Below are 23,793 nucleotides of genomic sequence, written 5' to 3' on the forward strand. Positions count from 1 at the left end.
CTGTTCATAAAATAATTAGATCTGCATAACAATTTTGAATGTTGCTTGAACAATTTAAACTGGCTACTGCATTTCATATCAGAAAACCTTGCAGTATTATTATTTTTACTATTTCTTGACTGACTATTCACACTTTATGGAAATAAGATCGAGATACTCTAATAGAGCAGTCATTTACTCTAATACAGCAGTGAGGAAATGTAGATATACTCTAATAAAACAGTCAGCTCTCGAGCATAATCTTCCTTTTGAGAGCATACCTTTGAGCATAATAGGTTGGATTTTTGCACACTGGTCAAAAGTGTAATAAGCTATCTTCAAAGCATAATTGGCTCAAGCCTAAGGCTGACCAGAGCTCCATTACGGCCCCACACTACACATACGGATCACCACTGGGTTTGCAGCCAGCAAAACCAGACCACTCAAGTCTAGCTGATTTTGACTGTGGAATTAGATAGTTTATTCATGTAGCATTGTGTCCTGGGTTTAAAATCGAATTTGCTGACATGGACGATAAAGCTGGTTTTCCCAGACTGGGTCACAATTAAAATTTATTAGCATTAACATCATTGCAGCCATTTGTTGGCTGCCACCTCTAACTTTTTCACCCAGACTTTCTAAGGCTGCACCTTTTTTAACAGCTAGGCTGTTTTTGTGCAGATATCACTTCTTTTTGCAATTGTAAATTCCAAAGCCAGCCTCTTTTTAACCTTTTCCCTTTTTTATAGAAATCGTCTGAAGAACTAAAATCAGATCAATTTTAAAGGAACGTATATCTCAATGATAGCTAGGCAGATTTAACTCAAATTAGGAATGGGAGATTCCTTACCCTGAGGATGCTTCCACAAGAGAAATGGTTGATTATACCATGGAAGCACTACGGAGCTATGGAAACATGAAATGGAATTTTCTGGTTCCATAAAATAAGTATACATGTCACCTGCCCACCCACACCTACTGTACTTGGCTGCACAACACACTTGATTTCATCATTTCTGTAGTACTCTAATAGAACAAACATTTATCTGTGCACTTCACTGCAACGCATCATAAGTAGAATTTCCACTGATAAATCTATGAGTTATCATTCAATTGTACTAAACCAGAACTTTCATTATAAGGTAGAAATTATGTGAGGTGAGAAGTGGCAGGGTGGTAAGGTACTTAGATATAAGTAGGTGTGGAACTAGATCTCAGGTTAAGAGAATTTTGCCAACATAATTATTTGTGCATAAAATTATGTTTTTAATTCTCAGTGACATAGAGCATCTTGATCGATTTTTATCACATGTGGTTTTGCTTTGTATCTCCATAGCTAATACTCTCAGTACTTTCAAACCACAAAAGATTTGCACTAAAACAGTAACGTCATGTACAGACCAATCTTCTGTCAAGCTGTAAGTATGAAAACAAATCACTTTTTGCAATTTTCATAACCGCACATAACTCCACTGTTCTTGGTTTTGATCTGTACAAAAATTGGGCTGTAAATGTGCTGAACTATGTTCTTACTTTCATCCAAATTTGAAGTCAATTGACTAAAACATATATGAGTTACTTTGATTTTTCTATAGTGTGCAAAAAGAAAATTTACATAAGAAATTAAGAAGAAAATGCAAACATATTTCAGTGATGGTTAGGTGGATTTAACTCAAAATAATTTGGAATAGAAGGTTCCCTACCCTGAGGGAATTTCCACTGCAAAACTGGTTAATTTTCATACATTCAGGAACTATTGAGCTATGAATTTGTAAAACAGCATTATCTTGGGTTCTGTAAAGTACACACTTGTCTGTCACACATCCGCACTAGCTGTACTTAGCCACACAACACACTATCGCATGTCTTGATAGACTAGTTTCTCATTAACACTGCTTGAAGGTCTTAGTTTACTAATTTGTTAAACTGCTTACTGTAGTTATACTGATAGTAAAATTTCAGCAACTTTAAGTATACGGAACATATTGTTTTACTAATTTTTAAACTCTCAGTAAAACATCAGTGAATGCAAGTTTACTGAAAATCTACTAAAATAACAAAACATTAACTGTTCTATATACTGGGGATATACCACTCTAGTAAACTAAGAAACTTTAAAGCAGTGTAATAATATTTTTTTTTGGAAAGTGTAAACTTTAAAATCCCTACTATACTGTACTACTGTACTGTATGATATGTATTTAGTTGTTTGTAACCAATACTGTATCATAAAGTATCATGTGGTATGGTAGTATATTGTATATTAGGGATCGTGAAGAACTGGGCTTTTCCAGCCAAATAATCACCCTAAAACTGGTGTAATTTCCCTTCATGACAGATTTGTAACATTAAGTAGGCACAACCAAGCTCATAAATGTTTTCAGACCAACCCTACACCCATTCTAAAAAGTTTCTACAGAATTTATAAAATTTTCCATTTACCTAATTTCTTGCAGACTGAGTAACTGATGCCTCCAGCCAAGCATAACTCGACAAAGGATAAAGCTACCAGCTTGATTTCTCGACTGTTTAATGTTACTTTGTCTCAAGATGTGCCTTATTGCCAACCACAGTACGTGTCATGGACTCGTTTTGGCCTCCTGTTCTTTTCACTGACAAAGCATTCGTAATAGCACAACAAGGCTTGCCTTTGGCTGTGTTGACTATTATGCTTATTGCCCATATTTTCTGCAGCAACTTAAGTAATTGATTGCAGAGATGATTTTCCTATTATACTGTTCTGCATTTGTAGTGCTGTGTAATAGCTGAAAACAAACCATCTCTCTTTCAGTTACATAATTAATTATGTTATAAAAAGTAAACAAACAAGTAGAAAAATAGGAATTTAAGTTGGATTAGGGATGAAAGAAAAAGTAGTGAAAGAATGGAATAGCTAGCTAAACAGGAGCGGATCCAGAATTTGGAAAGAGGGGGGGGCACCTTGCTGAAAAAAGTTGAAGAGCAAAAAAAAATAAAGGTCACAACAATAATAGCTAGTTATCCTTTACCAAATAAATTATATCATGTATGTTAGGCCCCTATTCGGTGATTATTAGTTTCTCATCCAGCCTTTCTAATTATTATGATGCGGGCGGGAGGGTATTACCATTATGCCATTATTTTATAATATTAACACACTGATGTACGGACCTTGTCCAAATTGTCTTTCTTTCTTACTACAAACTTTCCTTTACCAGCTGATTCTACTTTTCGTGATCGCCAACTGTTTTTCGACAGTCAACTGAAAGCCTGCTTTGATGAAGTCGATAGAGCACGATTGCAACTGGCACTGCAGCAATTTGCTAAGGAAAACAACAGTTCTCCTGGTGATATATAGCGCATTGTAGCGTTCAACAACAAAAATTATAACAGTTTGGTATCACGTGTCTTCTGAGCATGCGCAGAGTAAATAATGGCTTACCATGCGGTAGCTTAAGAAGGATGCGGGCGGTGGATGAGAAACTAATAATCACCAAATAGGGGCCTTATGTAAAATGAAATCCTATTTATAGCTTCATAAGGCCCCTATTCGGTGATTATTAGTTTCTCATCCAGCCTTTCTAATTATTATGATGCGGGCGGGAGGGTATTACCATTATGCCATTATTTTATAATATTAACACTCTGATGTACAGACCTTGTCCAAATTGTCTTTCTTTCTTACTACAAACATTGCCTTCACCAGCTGATTCTACTTTTCGTGATCGCCAACTGTTTTTCGACAGTCAGCTGAAAGCCTGCTTTGATGAAGTCGATAGAGCACGATTGCAATTGGCACTGCAGCAATTTGCTAAGGAAAACAACAGTTCTCCTGGTGATATATAGCGCATTGTAGCGTTCATCAACAAAAATTATAACAGTTTGGTATCACGTGTTCTTCTGAGCATGCGCAGAGTAAATAATGGCTTATCATGCGGTAGCTTAAGAAGGATGCGGGCGGTGGATGAGAAACTAATAATCACCAAATAGGGGCCTAAGTAAGCTGCACTGCCTCATGAACGTTGTGACTGCTTTATTAGAGTAATTGACTGCTCTATTAGAGTATCTCGATCTTGTATGCAATTTCTTGAAGGGGGGGGGATGCCCAATCCTGGATCCGCCATTGCTAAAAGTGATGAAGCAGGGAAATTTGCATATACCTGCAGTTATGTTAGTGGACATTTTATATGTCCCTAAGTTGTACACTGAAGTTTAGGGCTCTACTAGCATATCAAGACACACGGTAGTGTGTCGTGCGGCCCAAGAAGTCGGCGCGCCACACCGTGAGTATATTAACAGGAAGTAAGAAAACGCAATTTTCACACCTATGTAGCTCTGTGATCTCTTATCCGATTGGACCAAACTCGCTAGAGACGTGCCGCCCAGTTAGGGGAGTCTACATACCAATTTTGAAGAAAATCGCTCAAGCCATTTCCGAGATACGAGCAAACAAATTTTCGTTTTAATTTCTTCGTTTTTTCTTCTTCATTTCGCACACTTCGCAAAATTCGCCATGAAACACGAATGCGTGCTCGGATTGGGCTGAAATTTGGCACACTTAAAGGGCTCATTAAGGCGGATCCCCGTACCAACTTTGGTAGGAATTCGATGAACATTCACGGAGGTATGACCGATTATTTGCGTATAATAAGGTCGAAGGTCTGTCACGCCTACAGGGTAAACCCCTTGGAGGAATCAGTTGCAAATTGATATGTAGATGGAGCAACCATCGTAGGAGTGCCTTATTGTAGTTTGAAAGGAATTGGGATAAAGACCATGGAGATATGACACAAAACCCAACCTGCGTCAAAATTACGCGATCGATTTTTATGAATAAAAAACTATTAGTTTTCGTGTCTACCAGGCAAACCGCTTAGAGCAATGAGCTGAAAATCAGTATGTAGCTGGCATAATTATCATAGAAAGTCCTTGCAGTAGTACAGAAGAATCGGATTACAAATCACTGAGTTATGATTCGAAAGGCAACTACGTGCAGCAAATGCGAGATCGAGATACTCTAATAGAACAGTCACCCTAATAAAGCATCCAGCTGCATTTATAATTTACTGAGTTATATTACATTACAAGTTATTCTGTAGGGAATTGAGCTACAAACAAGTCACCCTGTAGTCACATCAGCTAGAAGAAGGTACCTAATAGAGAGTTCAGCTACAAAGAAGCCATCATGTAGAGAATTCAGCTACAAACAAATTGCCCTGTAGAGAAATCAGCTAGAAGAACTTACCTTTTAGAGAGTTCAGCCACAAACAAATCACCCTGTAGAGAGTTCAGCTACAAGCAAATCACCCTGTAGAGAGTTCAGCTGCAAACAAGCCATCCGGTAGAGAGATCAGCTAGAAGGATCACCTTGCAGAGAGGTCTGCTACAAAGAAATCACCCTGCTTCATCTTTAAAAAGCCCTAAAGCCAGCCATAGGCTGGCTTTGGGGTATGCAAATACAAAAAGAAGTGAAATCTAATCAAAAACAGCCAAGCTGTAAAAAAAAAAGAGTGCGGCCCCGAGAAAGGCTATGGTGAAAAAAGATGTGAAATCCAAGGTGGCAGCCAAGAAATGGCTGTGATGGTAGGTTAATGGTAAAAAATTTTATAATGACAATTCAGGTGAATTTTGTGCCAATTGACCAAGCGGCACCAAATCCACCTGAATTTTTGTTATTAAAATTTTTACCATTAACCTACCATCATAGCCATTTCTTGGCCGCCACCTTAGATTTCACATCTTTTTTCACCATAGCCTTTCTCAGGGCTGCACTCTTTTTTTACAACTTGGCTGTTTTGGATTAGATATATATATATATATATCGGCAGGTATAGGCAACCTCTTTGTTTCACCACTATTTTCTTTGATTTCTAATCACACTTAAAATTTTCCCTTCTATTTGTGTTAAATTAACTGAGCTCGGGATCATCAGTATTAAATGTTTCTATAGTGACCTGATTGATTGCAGAAGTGGTGTTAATACTGTGGGATCAGGGGCGTAAGGAGGGGCTCCAAGGGGTTCAGGAACCCCCCCCCCCACCCCCCCCAGTAAAATTTAAACTTTTGCAAGCAGGACCCTAACACACCATTTAGTGTGGCAGGACAAAGCGAGTGAGTAATATAGTGTAATGGCACAGCACAACAATTGATAAAGCTTGCATCCATCTCTAAGGGAAGGATTTACAGAGGTAACATGAGCCCTCTTCAAAATTAATATTGTTGAAGATCGATATACTCTAATAGAGCAGTCAGGTATATACTCTAATAGAGCAGTCAAGTATACTCTTAATGTTACATGCATGTAAATATCCATATCCATATGAAGTTTTCAGACGTTATAACAGTATAAAATGCAAAACTGCTTATACTGCTGTGGCGTTGGTGTGCAGTGTTTAAAGATACACAGTAGACCTCTAATAATTTATCATTTGTGTAATGCAAAATGAATTCATGCTATGCATATTAATCTGTATTATTATATTGTTTTGATTGTAAGTCATGACATTTGTATCAGTGGATTTATGGTTCCTATACCAATGAGATAACTATCACTTACAGAATACTATATAATTATGTGTCTCTGTGTTAGCTATGCTGTCTGTTTCCACTAGGTAGCTTAACCTAGTACTACAGTCGCTTCATCCCAGGGGTATTTATATGCATTACAATTAATATACATTTTGCTTAAAACATAGCAATTTGCTAAGCTTTTATTCATTAAAATATTGAAAGTCTCTCAATGGCGGGGGGGCTGTGCCCCTAGACTCCTGCTTCTGGTAACGCAATATTGCTGTTGGAACCCCACTTCAAAACAATTCTGGCTACGCCCCTGGGGATGGAGTTGAAAATGAAGTGAAATGGCCACCTCGCGTCTCAGTATTTGATAGTTGGGGTGCACATTCAGACGCATGATGAAATGCATCATTCTTTCCTTGATTTGGTATACACTCCAAAAGGGATCATAGAAATAAAAGTAGTGAAACAAGGGAGGTCACCTATACACCTGTACATATACTAGTAGACATGTAATCCCTAACACAATAAACATAGACTAATTAGGGATTAAATGTCCACTAGTATATATCTTCAAGTATAATACTTTTTATTTCAATGATCCCTAATTGAACATGAAATTCGTATTGTTTCCTTGTACTATTATTGTCTACATTGCATATAACTGATAGTACAATCTTGTTATGTGGGCTTGCAAAAATTTTAAATGTGTACCTGCATCAAATTTTCTCCATGACAACCAGGAAGTATTGGTTAACTACATCTAAACAAAACGTGCACTTGAATAAACTATTCTTTATATCCCTCTAGAGAATCTTGCACATTTAAAACCTTCTATGAATACCAGGGCCACCAAGCTTTTTTTGTGATCTATTTTATCTATTTTGACTATAAAAACATGTACATAAGCCTTGAATCATTTGTTATATTTAGATTCAGAGTAAAATACAAGTTCTGTCATCCCGATCTGTGGTTTCTTCAAGCGAAACAAAGAATGATGATGATGATGTGAATGCTGATAATACCAATAAATCAAGCATTCTTAATGATGAAAACAGTAATGATGATGTTGACGATGGTCTTGCTTTAAGAGATGCTTACCCAGAATTGTCTGAATCAAAGCACACTGTAGAGTTCAAACTTACTGATGTGAATTCACTAGATGTTTCTCAATTCAGTGATTGGTTACAAGCACAAGGGCTATTGTCTGAGGAGTGTAACATCATTAAAGGTAATAGAAAAGTAATGTCAATTTTACATTTTGAAATGTCTACAAGTACAAGGAAAAATTAAGGAATTTAATTTGGATTAGGGATCTGAGAAATCAAAAGTAGTGAAACAAGGGGATAGAAGTGAAACAGGGAAGGTTGGCTATACCTGTAGATATAATCAAGACAGACGGTACTGTGTTGTGTGGCCCAAGAAGGTGGTGCGCTACACTGTGAGTATATTAACAGAAAGAAAGTAAATGCAATTTTCACACCTTTGTAGCTCCATGATCCTTTATATGATTGAAACAGAATTTGCTACAGAAGTGTCGGTTAGGTAGGGAAGTCCACATTCCAAATTTGAAGAAAATCGCTCAAGCCATTTCCGAGATACAAGTGGCCAAAGCTTGGGATTTTTTCTTTGTTTTTTCCTTCTTCTACTACGTACTTCTTTTCACACACTTTACAAAATCTGCCATAAAAAGCAATCACATACTGCGATCAAGATGAAATTTGGTATACATAAAGGGCTAGACTTGCACCAACTATGCCAGCATAATTTCAAGCATAATAGGCATCAAGCATTATGCCAGCATAATAGGACAATTTCAAGAATTTTAATTAAAATACGCAATGTGTACACCAAAAATACTGCACAACATGAAAACATTGCAAATTATCACTGTATTTCATATCAAAAACCTTGCAGTGACATTTTTCTTGACTGATTATTCACACTTTATGGAAATAAGATCGAGATGCTCTAATAGAGCAGTCACTTACTCTAATACAGCAGTCAGGAAATGCAGATATACTCTAATAAAACAGTCAGCTCTTGAGCATAATCTTGATTCTGAAAGCATAATTTTGAGCATAATAGGCTGGATTTTTTAGCACTGCAGTGCTCAAAAGCATAATAGGCAATTTTCAAAGCATAATTGGCTCAAGCTTATAAGATTGCCTCGATTATGCCGGCATAATTTTTGACATAATAGGGAATGAAAAGCATAAGGCATAATGTTGGCATAATGGAGCATAATCAGGAGCATAATGGGCAAATTTCCACCACCATAAGTATAACTTCTGCTATAACAGACACAAAGTTCAGGGCTAACCTGTTTTGAATGGTGAAACCATTCCTGAAAACAAGTAGTAAAATGCATTAGTCTTCTTACTACAAGTTTACACTCAACAGTGCTTTTCATAGTAGGTTTGAGTTTTAGGCCACCAATTGTAGATTCCTTGTTTCCTGTTACCCGCCCACATGGTAATTTTAAAGCTGCATGCAAATTTATTATTGCATTTGATAGTCACATGACCTGAATATTAATACTGGGAGGGAGTTCAGTTGTGTGGTTGTGTCATTGGGATGAAGACTAGGTTATTGGATAGGTGGACTCTGATGTGGGTTTCTGATGTTATTTAGTGCATGGCATCTGGCCTAATACTAGCAGTGAATCCTAGCTTCAAGTAGCCATTGATTGCAGAGAGTTCAGCTACAAACAGATCACCCTGTAGAGAGTTCAGCTGGAACCAAGTCATCATGTAGAGAGATCAGCTAGAAGGATCACCTTAAATGGAGTTCAGCTACAAACAAATCACCCTGCAAATAGTTCAGCTACAAACAAGTCACCCTGTAGACAGATCAGCTAGAAGGAGTTTTCTTGTAGAGAGTTAAGCTACAAAGAAACCATCATGTAGAGAGTTCAGCTGCTAACAAATCACCCTGTAGAGACTTCAGCTAGAACAAGTCACCTTGTAAAGAGTTCAGGTACAAAGAAACCACCATGTAGGGAGATCAGCTGTAAACAAATCACTCTGTAGAGAGTTCAGCTTCGAACAAATCACCCTATAGAGAGTTTAGCTAGAAACAAGTAATCTTGTAGAGAGAACAGTTAGAAGTCACCTTGTATAGAATTCAGCTACAAAGAAACCACCATGTAGAGTGTTCAGCTGCACACAAATCACCCTTTAGTTCAGCTACGAACAGATCATCCTGTAAAGACAAACAATTTGCCCTGTAGAGAGATCAGCTAGAAGAAGTTACTTTGTAGAGAATTCAGCTACAAAGAACCACCATGTAGAGAGTTTAGCTGCAATAAAATCACTCTGTAGAGTGTTCAGCTATGAACAGATCACCCTGTAGAGAGATCAGCTACTGTAGAAACAGATCACCCTGTAGACAGATCAGCTAGAAGAAGTTTTCTTGTAAAGAGTTCAGTTACAAAGAAACCATCATGTAGAGAGTTCAGATGCAAACAAATCACCATGTAGAGAGTTCAGCTACGAACAGATCACCATGTAGAAAGTTCAGCTACAAAAAATTCACTGTGATTAGAGAGCACCTAGTAGAAGTTACCTTGTAGAGAGTTCAGCTGCAAACAAATGTAGCGAGTTCAATTACAAAACAGATAACCCTATAGAGAGTTCAGCTATGAACAGATCACCATGTAGAGATTTCAGGTACAAACAATTCACCCTGTAGAGACAGCAGCCATGAGACGTTACACTACCTTGTAGAGAGTTCAGCTTCAATGAAACCATCATGTAGAGATTTCATGTGCAAACAAATCACACTGTAGAGAGTTCAGCTAGAAGAAGTCACCTAAAGTCACCTTGCAGAGCATTTAGTTACAAAGAAACTGCCATGCAGAGAGATCAGCTGTAAACAAATCATCCTGTAGACAGATCAGCTAGAAGAAGTTTTCTTGTAGAGAGTTCAGCTACAAAGAAACCATCATGTAGAAAGTTCAGCTGCAAACAAATCATCTTGTAGAAATTTCAGCTACAAACAGATCACCCTGTAGAGAGTTCAGCTAGAAACAAGTCATCCTGTAGAGAGATCAGCTAGAATCAAGTCACCCTGTAGAGAGATCAGCTAGAAGAAGTAACCTTGTAGACAGTTCAGCTAGAAACAAATCACCCTGAAAAGAGTTCAGCTACAAACAATGAGAGTTTCAGCTACAGTTCAGTTATGTAAGAAGTCGCCTTATTAACTACAGTATGTGATAATCATTTAGTGTTAATATACAAATGTTTAATCAGACAAAAGCTATACACAATTACTTTGTTTGTTGCACAATTTCTGTAGTATAAAAAAAAGCAAGTTAAAAAGAAACACCAAAGCCAGTTTATGGTCGGTTTTGTGGCTTGCAATACAAAAAGAAGTGACAAGGAGAAAACATCCTGACCACCTGGTAAACTCCTGTAAGCGTTCGAGCTTAAATCGGATGGCTGCAGGTTCGAGGCTACCTATTTCCAGTCATGGATTTTTTTTCCTTTCTCTAACTTTTCAAACACGCCTTATGTACCCAAAGTCTTTGAGCAGACTGTAGGACCAGGTGTCCTACAGACCTTCAGCACTTGTGCTGTAAAGCATTAATAAATTAATAAGTGATATCCAAACCAAAACAGCCAAGCTTTAAAAAAAGAGTACGACCCCAAAAAAGGCCAGGGTGAAAAAGATGTGAAATCCAAGGTGGCAGCCAAGAAATGACTGTGATGGTAGGTTAATGGCAAAGATTTGAATTAGGACAGTTCACGTGAATTTATGCCGAATCCTAGTGGAGGAGGAACTGCAAATTCACCTGAATTGTCATAATTAAAATTTTTGCCATTAACCTACAGTACCATCACAGCCATTTCTTGGCCACCACCTTGGATTTCTCACCTTTTTCACCCTGGCCTTTTTGGGGGCCACACTCTTTTTTTTACAGTTTGGCTGTTTTGGTTTAGATAATATGTGACCGGATTTGACAAAACCAGGCTTCCACACACATCCAAATTTACGACTTTGAAGGACCATAATTCAGTATGAAAGTGAGCTAATAGTTTCAAATTTGGACTTGTTATTACATAAAGCAATGAAAGCATTGTGTGAAAATTGTAGGGCAATAGCATACTGCGTTGTCAAGTTACTAGCAATTAAAGTTGAAGAATTGGATGTGTGTGGAAGCCTGGTTTTGTCAAATCCGGTCACATATACTAGTGGACATCAAATCCCTAAACTTCAGTGTATAACCATGACGGACTTAGAGATTAAATGTTCATTAGTATATCTGCAGGTATATGCAACCTTCCTTCTTTCACTACTTTTTTAGCTATTCCCTTGCTTCACTACTTTTTCCTTTGACCCCTAATCCAACTTAAATTCCTTGTACTTGTTTTTTTTACCTTTCATAACATAATTATGACAAATGAATCGGAGCATACTACATTAAAAGAAAGAATGGTACCAGGAATGCCATATAATTAAATTAGTGTCAGAACTTGTGCCCCAACAATCAATTACATAATGTTATTAAACAATGGAGGTGTCCGTTATGCTGGTTATCAACTGTGCTATACCCATTACACAGTGTTGCAAACAAAGAACAGTACTAGAAATATCTTGTCAATTCATGAAAGCACAATGTGACTCACCTGTGCTGTGTTGGCTATTATGCTTATCACCCATACTTTCCATAGTGGGTGCATTGATTGCATTGTCAGCAAAAATAACGGGAGGACAAAGGCAAGTCTATGATGTGTATATACTGTGGTTGGTAAAAGGGGACAAAGTGATGTTGAACAGTGAAAAACTAGAGCCTGTAGCTTTATCCATTGTCAAGTTGTAGTTACTTGGCTGGTGATTTGGCTGTCATGAATGCATACTATTTGACTTCACTACCAATGGTTCAGTCTATTTAGTGCACAATACGTAACATCGAAACACAGACATTGAAGCACGTGTAAGTGCTTTGAAGTATTTACCATAATAATCATGAATACATTATATCCATGAATACAATTACAGCTGCACATGAATACCACTTCACATATAATGGCTCAATCTACTTTGTGCATATTATGTAATATCAAGACAGGCATCAAAACAGCACTGTAAAACTCACCTGAATTAAAATGAGCTTCATTTCAGTCAAAGGAAGTCCTCAGTATGCTTTGAGTATAGGATTAAGAAGCTTAATCCCACAATTGATCTCAAGATGTTAGACCTTCAGTGGTGGTCACTGTAAACTGCTAATAATAAAAACGAATAAATAAAAGATGTGTGACCATATAATGGTACAAAGAGATAGCAAAGAACATCAAAGAAATCTGATTGGAATGAATTAATGTGAGATATGTACACCCAATTAACTGCACAATATCTTGAGGTAACAAGATATATGCACTGACTTATCCTGAACCAGAAGAATATCATTATGTATGGTAGTACTTAATAAGTAGGGAATGGTAAGAAATCATATGGCTTCACAATTTTTCACACTTTAAAAAACAGCTTTGCAGTACATGTTTCAGAACAACCACCAGGAATGCATTTTCTGTGTTGTTCTGCGGTCTGCTCAATGGCTGACACATGATGGGTGTAAATACACATACATGCATTGCAAAACACTTATTTTACCAATCATTCATTGCAACTACACTGAGCCTAGCCTAACCTGTAAACTCAAGCCCATAATTAAATGCTCCACATTGTTCAGTATAACAAGTCAAATCTTTGAACTAGTTAGGTGTCAAAGCCATGAGCAAACCACATTTCCATTGTAAGTTAAACCACGAGTGCCATCTTTTAATGCCCATGTTAAAAATTAATAGTATATGGTATATTGGATATCTATTGTATGCACATACACTGTTAATACTGCACTATAGATCAGAATATCACTGGAGCAGTATTTATTCAACTTGATGAAGAGTCAATAAAGAAACTTACACCAAAGATGGAAAGCCTAAAAATACTTCAAGGCATCAAAAGACAACTAATGGTAATAATATATATTACATTATTGTATTACATTGATATACGCCAAAGCTTTTAATCGTACCGAAGGAAAAAGTAAGAATTTCAAAGTTGGATTAGGAATCAAAAAAGTAGTGAAACGAGGGAATAGCAACCTCTCTTGTTTCAGTACTTTTTGTACCTATTCCCTAGTTTCACTACTTTTTCTTTCACTTCTAATCCGACTGTAAAATTATTAATTTTTCACTTTTTATAACATTATTATGCCTGGTGAATCCACATCAAAAGAAAGAATGGTGCCTGACATACCACACAATTACTTTTGCATTTGAACACACTCCAATTATTGCTAAAATGCAAAGTGCCATTACTCCTTTTTTTAAAGCCATGTTCAGCCTATTACACAGTGTTATGGATAAAAAAGAGTAGAATAAGCACGAAAAACAAAAACGATTTTGTTACAATTGCAATACTCAGCAGAGAGGAAGCCTTTACCTGATGTATATACACCCACCCTAAGGCCTGCGGCTCTCATGCTTGTGTGTACGTATATGAGACAAATCTCTCGTGCCCACATTAACTGTACAACTATTCTTATGATCCCTTGTAAATTAGCATTAGATTCTATGCAAGCATAAAAACACAAATCAATAAATAATATTAATGGTCAACTATATGTTTGACTATAATGAAACACTCTATAGAGCATTCAGTGATTGTGCTGTTGAGTTGTTCTCTTGGTGTGGTTTGTATTCAAATTGAAATCTATGCTCTAGCTATTAACTGATGCCATGGTAAAATGTAGCAGTGTTTTATGTATTTGTAATGAAGTATATCCACACTCAGACAGTTTCTTTCCATGGCAGGTTCACATCAAAGACTGCTGTACTGTTATATAACCACTGCAAAGATCTACTACTGGCAAGTTTGCTGGAAATGTGATCTGCCTGGTTTACTTGCTCCAGCTGTCACTACCATGTTTTTCTGCTGCCAAATTAAACAGACTGTTGGCTCTATGGACATAGTGATACTGTATAGCATAAGCAATCGATTTTCGGCCAGGTTGTATGCCATCCTACAGGATTCTCGTTTAGAACAAGATATACACAAACTTTTTACACCCAGCGATAGGCAATTTAATACTCTAGGTGTCCACAACGTACCAGCTCCCCAGGTACTGGCATTCTTCAGTAGCATCCAGCCAAAGACACAGTGTATGGCATCAATTATCGACCATCAGCGTCGTTTATCGTTCACTTGTTAACTTGTGTACATCGATTATTGTCCGATTTGAGGTATTTCACTTGGCATTCCCATACAATTCAACACTAAATCTTGCCAATAGTACAAATAGTCTACCAGCACTAATTGTAATTCCAGCAAAATTTCAAGTAAGTCTTATGCGCAGTTTTTGTAATACAGTTAAATCAATTTCTAATAAAGCATACACTTCAGTATTTTAATGCTTTAAACACATTTTAAAACAAATTACACAGCACCAATATTTCATCAGAGATGTTACAAAGGTCAGCACAGTAATCCTGGTGCCACTGAGAAGAGCCATAGCTAACTTGTTTCCTGTTGTACGGCAATGTAACCAATGCTGTACAAGCTATTTGTCCTTAAATAATAACTAACAACCTCTGTCCACTGTGTATGGGATACTTATTCACTATGTACATCTTGCTCCTGGGTAGTGTAACATATCTTCAACACTTGACAGCATGTGACAAGCCTCCAACCTCTTAAACCAAGTGTGTTGTAGTCGATGGTGCCTGAAAGTGAGTGTATTTTATTTTACAAACACTCCCTTGCTTTTGTAATCAATTCTCCTGCTGTTCAGATAGTCTTATAAGACTTTATACTTTGATTCTCCCAGCTTCCTAAGCTATTTCCTCCTATGTATCTCCATGCTCATCACTTTCAACTGCTACAGAGGGTCCTTCCATCTTCTTTGCCCATGTAAATTATCAGAAATGGCATTTTCTCTACAGCAACTAATCTATCGTGGTTAAAACTACCATCAAAAGTACAAAGGACATGAATTCCAAGTCCTATCAGGGGTGACTTCCTCGTAAACAGACGTATGTAAAAAAACATTATTCCACTGGGAAAGGTGATTATTCCAGCAGAGTGAATTACTAGAGCCTTTTGAATTACTGCAGTCAGTCTCTTCTTACGTCAAAAGTCGTGTGCAATGGTCAGTGTGCATTACAACAGAAACAACGTGGATAAAGTTCAATACGCTACTCACAGTAATACCATTTTTCATGCCCAGAGTAACAGACTAGCACATACGTGACAAAATAAGTCAGTAACAAACCTGTCGTCATTCACCAACAACACAATGTGACAGAAATTGATTTAAACAGCTAGAACAGCAAAACAAGGCAGCATGAGGTTGTTTAGTGTACGAAATTCCGTTTTTGAATCTGGATTCTATAGACGTCGAGTGGGCCGATAACGATAATTAATTGCTTACGCTATTAAATTTATTAGTTCATGTGGAAGCGCTTTTGGCATTTTACTTTCCAGTGATGGAGATACAAGCCTTCAAAGAGCATGCTTAACTCGAAGAAACTACAAAAGGTGCAATAAAGTTTCTTCACAAATAGTAACTTTAAAAATAGCTTCCACAGGACCTAGATATTTTAATTGTTTAGTTACTTGTACTGAAATTATAAGGATTCAGGGATTTGTTAGTGTGGTTTTTGGCAAAGCTTTTTTGTAAAGCACTACATGCTCTATCATGGACCACACATCCAAGAATAGCTGTTATTCCGCAGTAAAACAAACAAGTGCAAATAGAGTTGTTGAAATTATTTATCCCTGCTTTGGTAAAAGCAGGTAAAAGCAGGTTTTGTAATTTTCTCGCCCATGCATAAAATGATCCGGTCTGCAAAAAAATGGTTTATAGTCTTTCCAAATTGTCAAGTTTGGCTAATCATAACTCCTCATGTTTTCATCCTATCAACTTCATAGTACACCAAGCCATAGTGCTATGTTAGAGGTATAAGGGAACTAGTGATACAACATTTCCTGGTCAAGTTACAGGTTGCCAAGTACATGCGTTGAAAAGGCTATTAAACTAATTATAATGAAAATTATGATTATGCACTACAGAAATGTGTTATACGGTGTGGGAAATAAGCTTTTAGAATTACAACAGATTTCATCAAATTCCAAATGTGGTGTTAAATTTAGATGGCTCTTGTGTCACACAGTACAGTAGTACTGTGATAGTACAGATAATGAAGGTTTGGGCTTCTTTCCCCAAAGTATCACCCAAAAACCAGCCCCTTTTCCTTCATGACACCTTGGCAGTATTGGTAAGACATAAACAAGTAAAAAATGTCTTCAGAGCAACAATTGTCTACATACAGTAAATGTATAATTTCCTATTTAACTGAATTTTTCTATGTGACTGCATGACTAACTAACTGTGACGCATTTAGCTGCACATAGCTTGACTATGGTTAATGCTATCGACTTGATTTTGTCACTTTGATGACACTTTGGCCTTTTTTGCCAACTACACTTACCTTTGTCTTCCATTGTGTCCCATTCCTTCTACACTACCACCTAGATGTTGATTTGTGGTAGTGTGTGATAGCTTCAGTGCAACTGACTGTCACAAAAATCATCCATAATTTTTTAAAGCAGCCGAATTAGTCTTCTCGTACTGTTCTGTGTAACACATAGAACATACATGAAAATAAAATTCAAAGTGGAATGGTTCTCAGTAATTTATGCATGCTTGATCACAATTTCTGTACTGACCGGATTGATTACAGAAAAAAGCTCTTCTTGCACTGTTCTTACAGTATATAATGCATATGGGTGGAACAAAGCTAAAAAGGAAGTGAAATGGCATCATCGTCTTCCAGTAGTTGATAGTCAAGGCACATATTGAGTTGCTCAGTTGATGTTTATAATGTGTCTGGCCAGTGCTGTTCTTTGCTTCTATGCTGTATGCATTGGTTCACTAGTCAAAAATTGTTTTACAAAAAAGTGAACAAACAAATGTGATGAAACAGTAGAAATCTTATAATTGAGTAAAGATCATGGAAATTAAATATAATGCAATGAAACTAGAGAGGTCATCTAACCCTGCAGCTATAATAGTAGACATTTAATCCTTAATTCATTCAGTATAATTATGACTTATATAAAATTTCTACTGTTTTCTTACACTTGTTATATTGCATGCTCAAACTTTAAGCACATGCAGAAATAGCTTTCTCATAATTATTATATTTATGCAGGGTACAACAGAACTGTTAGGAAATCCTGATACAGTGCCTGAACAACCAAAAGATTCAATGGAACTAACAAGTATTCAAAAATTCAACAATTGTTTCACTGCATCAGTAAAGTTTCAGCCACCAACCAGCCAGTCAAATTTTCAAACTTTTCTTTTATCTTTAGGCTTGCAGGATAAGTATCCACAGCAATTAACATTACCTGATGCACTGCTGGTTCGTCAAGAATTACTGGGCAACAATAGATTTAGTGATGGAATACAATCACTCCCACCTCTTATCTTGCAAAAAATTATGATGTATTCTGATTATAGGCAGTTAAGTAAGGAATTATCAACACGTGAACCAAAAGTAAGAATACATCCGATTGATAGTCTAATAGCTCTCTTACACTGCTGTGATAATTTTCTTCGGCAAGATTTACTATCTAGATTAGCTACTTGCCAAATAGCAGTTCCTTTTCTCCTTCCTGACCCACACAATAGTACAGTTACCTTTCTGTTATGGTCCATGCGTTCAATTGTTTGTGAATGGAAGTCCAAAATTGGTTCAACAATAAAATCTGTAGAAGCTCGGGTTGTAGATTACTGTGCACCTATTGTTTCATTTTTAAGAATTGGAAAGGCAAAATCACCAAAAGATATTTCTAAATCTCGCATGCTCAACACCGTAATTGGTGACCTACAGTATTTTTTTCACTGGAATTGTGCTGGAGGTGCATTTAGTAGAGAGTTTGTTGATGGGGTTGTTGAATTAAGCTGTTACTTTCCATCTGGGAAGGATAATGATACCTTTACTGATTCTGTTTACTTTTTGAATCTTCGTGGAGAAGCACGTGATCATGCCATGCAAATAAACTTAATAAATAGAATAAGTTTCATGTCATTTATTTTTCTGCTTGAAGAGGATTTGAACAGTAATGTATTAAAAACACTGCAGGAATTTGCAGTTTTGCAAGAGAGGTTGGTGGTTGTATTTCCAGACTACGATTATGTGAAAACACTCAAGAACATGCAAAATGTATTAAAATTTTTGTGTGAAAGCAAAGCTTGCTTACTTGATGTTAAAGATAAAAATGATGATGATGTGAAAAGTGAAATTCATAAGCTTATTGTTACAAAATTAAGTGCTGCTAATGCATCAAACTTTTCAACCATATCTCAGTGTGCTACAATTGCACGAAATGCAGGGATAAAAGTTGATGAAGATAATGAAGAGTGCCAGGAAGGTCAAAGACTAGCTAAAGATATGATTGGTGAAGTACATACAGTAAATCTAACTGATGCTAAAACAGAAATGCTTCCATTACAAGGATCAAGTTTATGGCATAAATGGGCAAAACTTGACAAAGAAAGCTATCAAAAACCTGCAAATGAACATGTTACTACTGCTTATTACAATCAAACAGTAGAGCAAGGGAAAAAAGAAATCCGCAAAAGACAATACAAATATGTTTCGAAATTAAATCCACTAATGAAATGCTTTCTTAACTGTCTACACAATAGTAATACTTTAGTGAGAATGTACTTTTTGCAATGGTCAAAAATGCTTTTAGATGATTGCTCTAGGAAGAATTTACCACAGATTCGCATGGTATATGAAAAAAGTAGATCTGAATTGCAGAAAATAAACGATAAAGAAAATCATATTGCAAGAGATTTGATTAACAAACTTAAGCAGCAGAACAAATCTTTGATAGAAGGTTCTTTAGGCCTTGAACATCTTTTTCGTGAACTAGGTCAAATTTATGAAGCAACAGTAGAACACACTAAAAAAGAGCAGACAGTAGAATGGTATCCGAAAGTAGTAGTGGATATTCTAAATCGAGGGTATCCAGTAGAATTAATGGATGGAGATGCTTCACATGTTCCAATAAAATGGGTCATGGCTATTCTGAATCAGCTTACAAAGTATCATGAAAGAAAGAAGATCTTTGTTATCTCAGTATTGGGAATTCAGAGTACAGGTAAATCAACACTGCTAAATACCATGTTTGGGCTACAGTTTAATGTTAGCGCAGGAAGGTGTACAAGAGGTGCTTTTCTGCAACTTCTTCCTGTTGAAAATGCTAACAGCAAATGTGATTACATTTTGATTATTGATACAGAAGGGCTTCGTGCTCCTGAGCTGAGTTATGATGAATCATTTAAGCACGACAATGAGTTAGCTACTTTTGTAATTGGAATAGCTGATTTATCATTAGTTAACATCTATGGTGAAACTCCAGGTGATCTTAATGATATCCTTCAAACTGCAGTCCATGCTTTTATCAGAATGAGAAATGTTGATATGCAACTTGGGTGTCACTTTGTGCATCAAAATGTTCCATCTGTATGTAGTGACAGTAAAATCAAATTTGGACAGCAAAGTTTCCAAGACAGACTTGATAAAATGACACGTGCTGCAGCAATTGCAGAACAATGTGAAAAATACCGTTCATTTCATGATGTGATACAGTTTAATAAAGATACTGATGTAACTAATTTTCCTGGTTTATGGAAGGGTGATCCACCCATGGCTCCCGTAAATCCTGGATACAGTGAGAAAGCTTTGGCCTTAAAATCTGCATTATTGGCCCTTGTGGATAAGCAAGAACACAATTCAAGTTTTACTAACTTCCAACAAAGAGTTCAAAAGCTATGGAGTGCAGTTTGTCGTGAAAATTACATATTTAGCTTTAAAAACACCCTAGAAGTTACTGCCTATGGTAGTCTTGATAAGCAGTTCAGCCAATGGTCATGGATGTTGCACCGAAAAATGTTGGAATGGAGACATGAAGCTGGCAATACAATCAGCAATAGTCCTTCTGATAGAATTATAGCTGTAGCAGATAACTGCTTTAATGAAGCAAATAAAGTTTTAAGAGCAACTTGTAACAATATAACTGTACAAATGAATGAGTTTTTTGAGAACAGTGAGTATGCAGAAACATTAGCACAATGGAAAGCCAAGTATGAAATCAGATTGGACCACTTAAAGCAAGATGGCATAAATGAAGCAAAAAAGCAGTGCGCTCTCTTCAAACTTAATCAAGAAGGTCGCCTCAAACTAGAACAGTTGAACAAGAATCACAGGCAACAACTTTTGAAACAATTAAAAGAGTTAGTTTTGAATGCAAAACGGGCACAACGACAATTAAATCAACAAGAATTAGAAAAAACTTTTGAAGGAAAGTGGCAAAGATGGTTAGAAGACTTTTCCAGTAAAGAGTGGACTCAATTATATTATAGTGATCAACACATAGAGACCACTATAGGAAATATTGCACAAGAGTTGCTTAAAGCTCATGATTTTATTCTCAATTCCGAACTTGCCAGATGTCCTTTGAAAGAAAGGGGAAAGCTTGGTTTTAGAATTGAAATTGACAAAAAGCGGCACATCTCAGAGGCACATATGACAAATACAACAGCAACTGTAAATTCAAGTATATTTCACAAATTTGGAGCCTTTTTTTTAAATTTATTTATGGAAGCAAGTCATGAAGAAGTCCCAGTTAAAGTTGCAGTCCAAGCAAGTGAAATTTTTATTTTAGAAGCCACAAATGCATTTCGCAACATTAAAAGAAATTTTGAGAATTTTGACAAAGCTTATGCTTATGAACTATTAATTGAATTCATAAAGTCTATTGACAATTTTAATAAAAAGAATAGCTACTTTTTTACCACTGAATATAAGGTGGACATGGTAATAATATTTGCTGGCTACATGACTATAGAATTTGCTAATTTAATGCAAGAAATTAGAACAAAGAATGATCCAACAATATCACTTAAAAGACAAAAAGCAACCTATCTAAACACATTTTTAGCTCAATTCAAAGATATTTCTGGTCATGAAATAGCAGCTAGTAACCTTTGTCAACTTCTTGTTGTGGCAATAGAAGCTGCTGTATTTGAAATTTTGCCTGGTAATATTGTTGACAACATGATTGCAAGTGATGCAAGTTTCAAAGAAAAAAAGTATTTTAAGATGAAAATATTGAAGGATTTAGCAAAAAGAAAGGATTTTAAACTGTACAAAATATATTTAGAAGATATTAAGGGAAGCTTTGAATGGTGGGCAGAACAATATGTACAAGAATATTGTATGGAAAATGAAAGGGCAAACTTCAAAAGGCAGACAAAAACTATAGTACATCGAATTGTTGTTCAGATCAAGGATACTGTTCAAAGGCTTAATAAAGGTATAGCTATCAAGCAATGGCTATATCAGTTTCATAAAAATCTTAGTAAAATTCTAACAATAAATCTTGCAGAAATGCAAGATATTATTGAAGCAACGCACAGTGCAAACAGTAGTGATTTTTTTTCTGAAGCATTAACTGTGGAACTCAATTCCCTAGAAGCAAAAGTAATGAATTTAATAGAAGAACCAAGCTCAAAATTTTCAAATATCACAAGTTGGAATAAGTCTGCTCATTTATTGTTGAGTGATCATCTGTTTGGTTGCTGTGCACAGTGTCCGTTTTGTGGAGAACAGTGTGAACTAAATGATGCTGACCATATATCAGCTGGAAAAGATCATTATCTAAATATTCATCGCCCCCAGTGCCTTAAAAAGTACAAGCGGGTAATAAACCGGCAATTGGTATTTGACTTGTGTACTTATTCGGTTGAAAGTGAAAAGAGATTTAGGAACCGTGATACTGATGATCAGTGGTATCCTTACAAAGATTACAGAACCCTTTATAGTGATTGGTGCATTAGTAATGAAAGTCCAAAAGAAGCACCAAAGTATTGGCAATGGTTTGTTAGTATGTACATCGAAGAAATAATTCACTGGGCAAAATCAGCTGATACTCCAATTGATCATCTTGGCTGGGAAGGAGTTTCTGAAAGTGATGCAATAGCTAGCCTCTCTGAGGTTTACAAGATTACCTGAAATAAATTTTTAAGTATTTTCATGCATGCAGTATTATTGTTTGTTATATTTACATATAATAGAAAGTATAATTATCAGTTTTTTTCCCTATAGTGTATGGGGTGCCGTTTGTATCCAAATAATAACAATATAATAAGTATAAAAAACTAGGTTATATATGCTTGTTGTACATGGTTTATACATATGTACATTTTCATAAATAAATAATGACTCTTTTTAAATAAATAATTTACATTATTTAATGTATAATGCTCAAATGACAAGACAATGACAAGTATTTTCTCTATTATGTGCCATTTGTTGTCCTGTTACACATTTTGGCACAAAACCTGAACTTTGAGATGCCATTTGTATCAAAACTTAGGTTTTTAATTACGTTGCCAAAAATAGAAATGGAAATAATTTTCCTTGATATTGTTTACCCAAAAATGTGCAAGATTTCTATAGTACTTTTCATTATTTGTGACCAGGCCTGCAAAAACAGGGCATGTGGGCACAAACTACACCCCATCACTCTACAGGTAATATCTCAGCATTGGAAATTTATATTTCCATTCTGTAACTTGCATCATGATGCCAAGTAAATGCTTACTAAGCGCTGAAAATTGCAATACCATAGCATAATGGTACAAAATGTTATGAGTGATGAAAGTGTGAAAAAGTAGGCAAAAATCATGTGCCCACATGCCCTATTATCGCAGGCCCGGTCACATTTATTAAATCATGAACATTATTTGTTAAACCATGAACATTATTTGTTAAACCATTAAATTCTTTACTTAATGTACCGTTAATCTTAACAAACCTTGCAATCAACATCTACAACAGGCTACACAAGATTACATGACGCTACACAGAGTTACATAAGGCTACACTGGGTTACATTAAAGTTACAAAGAGTTACATGATGTTACACATGGTTACATGTGGCTACACTGGGTTACATGATATTGCACAAGGTTGCATGAGGCTACGATACATGAGGCTTTACAGGGTTACATGAGGCTACACTGGGTTACATGAGGATTACATGAGGCTACACAAGCTTACACGAGGCTACACAAGCTTACATGAAGCTAAACAGAGTTACCTGAGGCTACTCAGAGTTACCTGAGGCTACACAAGGTTACATGAGGTTATACGCAGGGTTACATGAGGATACATTGGAATTTACATTGGGATAATTATATGAGGCTACACAGTTTTGCATGATGCTACTGTAACA

The 23,793-nt window shown here is 36.3% G+C and overlaps 1 protein-coding gene across 2 annotated transcripts in view; it reads left to right on the forward strand.

Moving 5' to 3' along the window:
- Positions 1-22,773, forward strand: part of LOC136246560 (interferon-induced very large GTPase 1-like) — a 102,625-nt gene extending 79,852 nt beyond the window's left edge. The window contains exons 4-6 of one of the 2 annotated variants that reach the window (XM_066038056.1): positions 7,405-7,702; positions 13,338-13,450; positions 17,691-22,773. In XM_066038056.1, the coding sequence (XP_065894128.1) occupies positions 7,405-7,702; positions 13,338-13,450; positions 17,691-22,568 (5,289 nt within the window). In that variant the 3' untranslated portion in view covers positions 22,569-22,773. The remainder of the gene's footprint in view (positions 1-7,404; positions 7,703-13,337; positions 13,451-17,690) is intronic. The other variant, XM_066038057.1, reaches the window with a different exon arrangement.
- The last annotated feature ends 1,020 nt before the right edge of the window (positions 22,774-23,793 follow it).

The sequence above is a fragment of the Dysidea avara genome, chromosome 2, assembly GCF_963678975.1.
Source record: "Dysidea avara chromosome 2, odDysAvar1.4, whole genome shotgun sequence".
Classification (NCBI taxonomy): Eukaryota; Metazoa; Porifera; class Demospongiae; order Dictyoceratida; family Dysideidae; genus Dysidea; species Dysidea avara.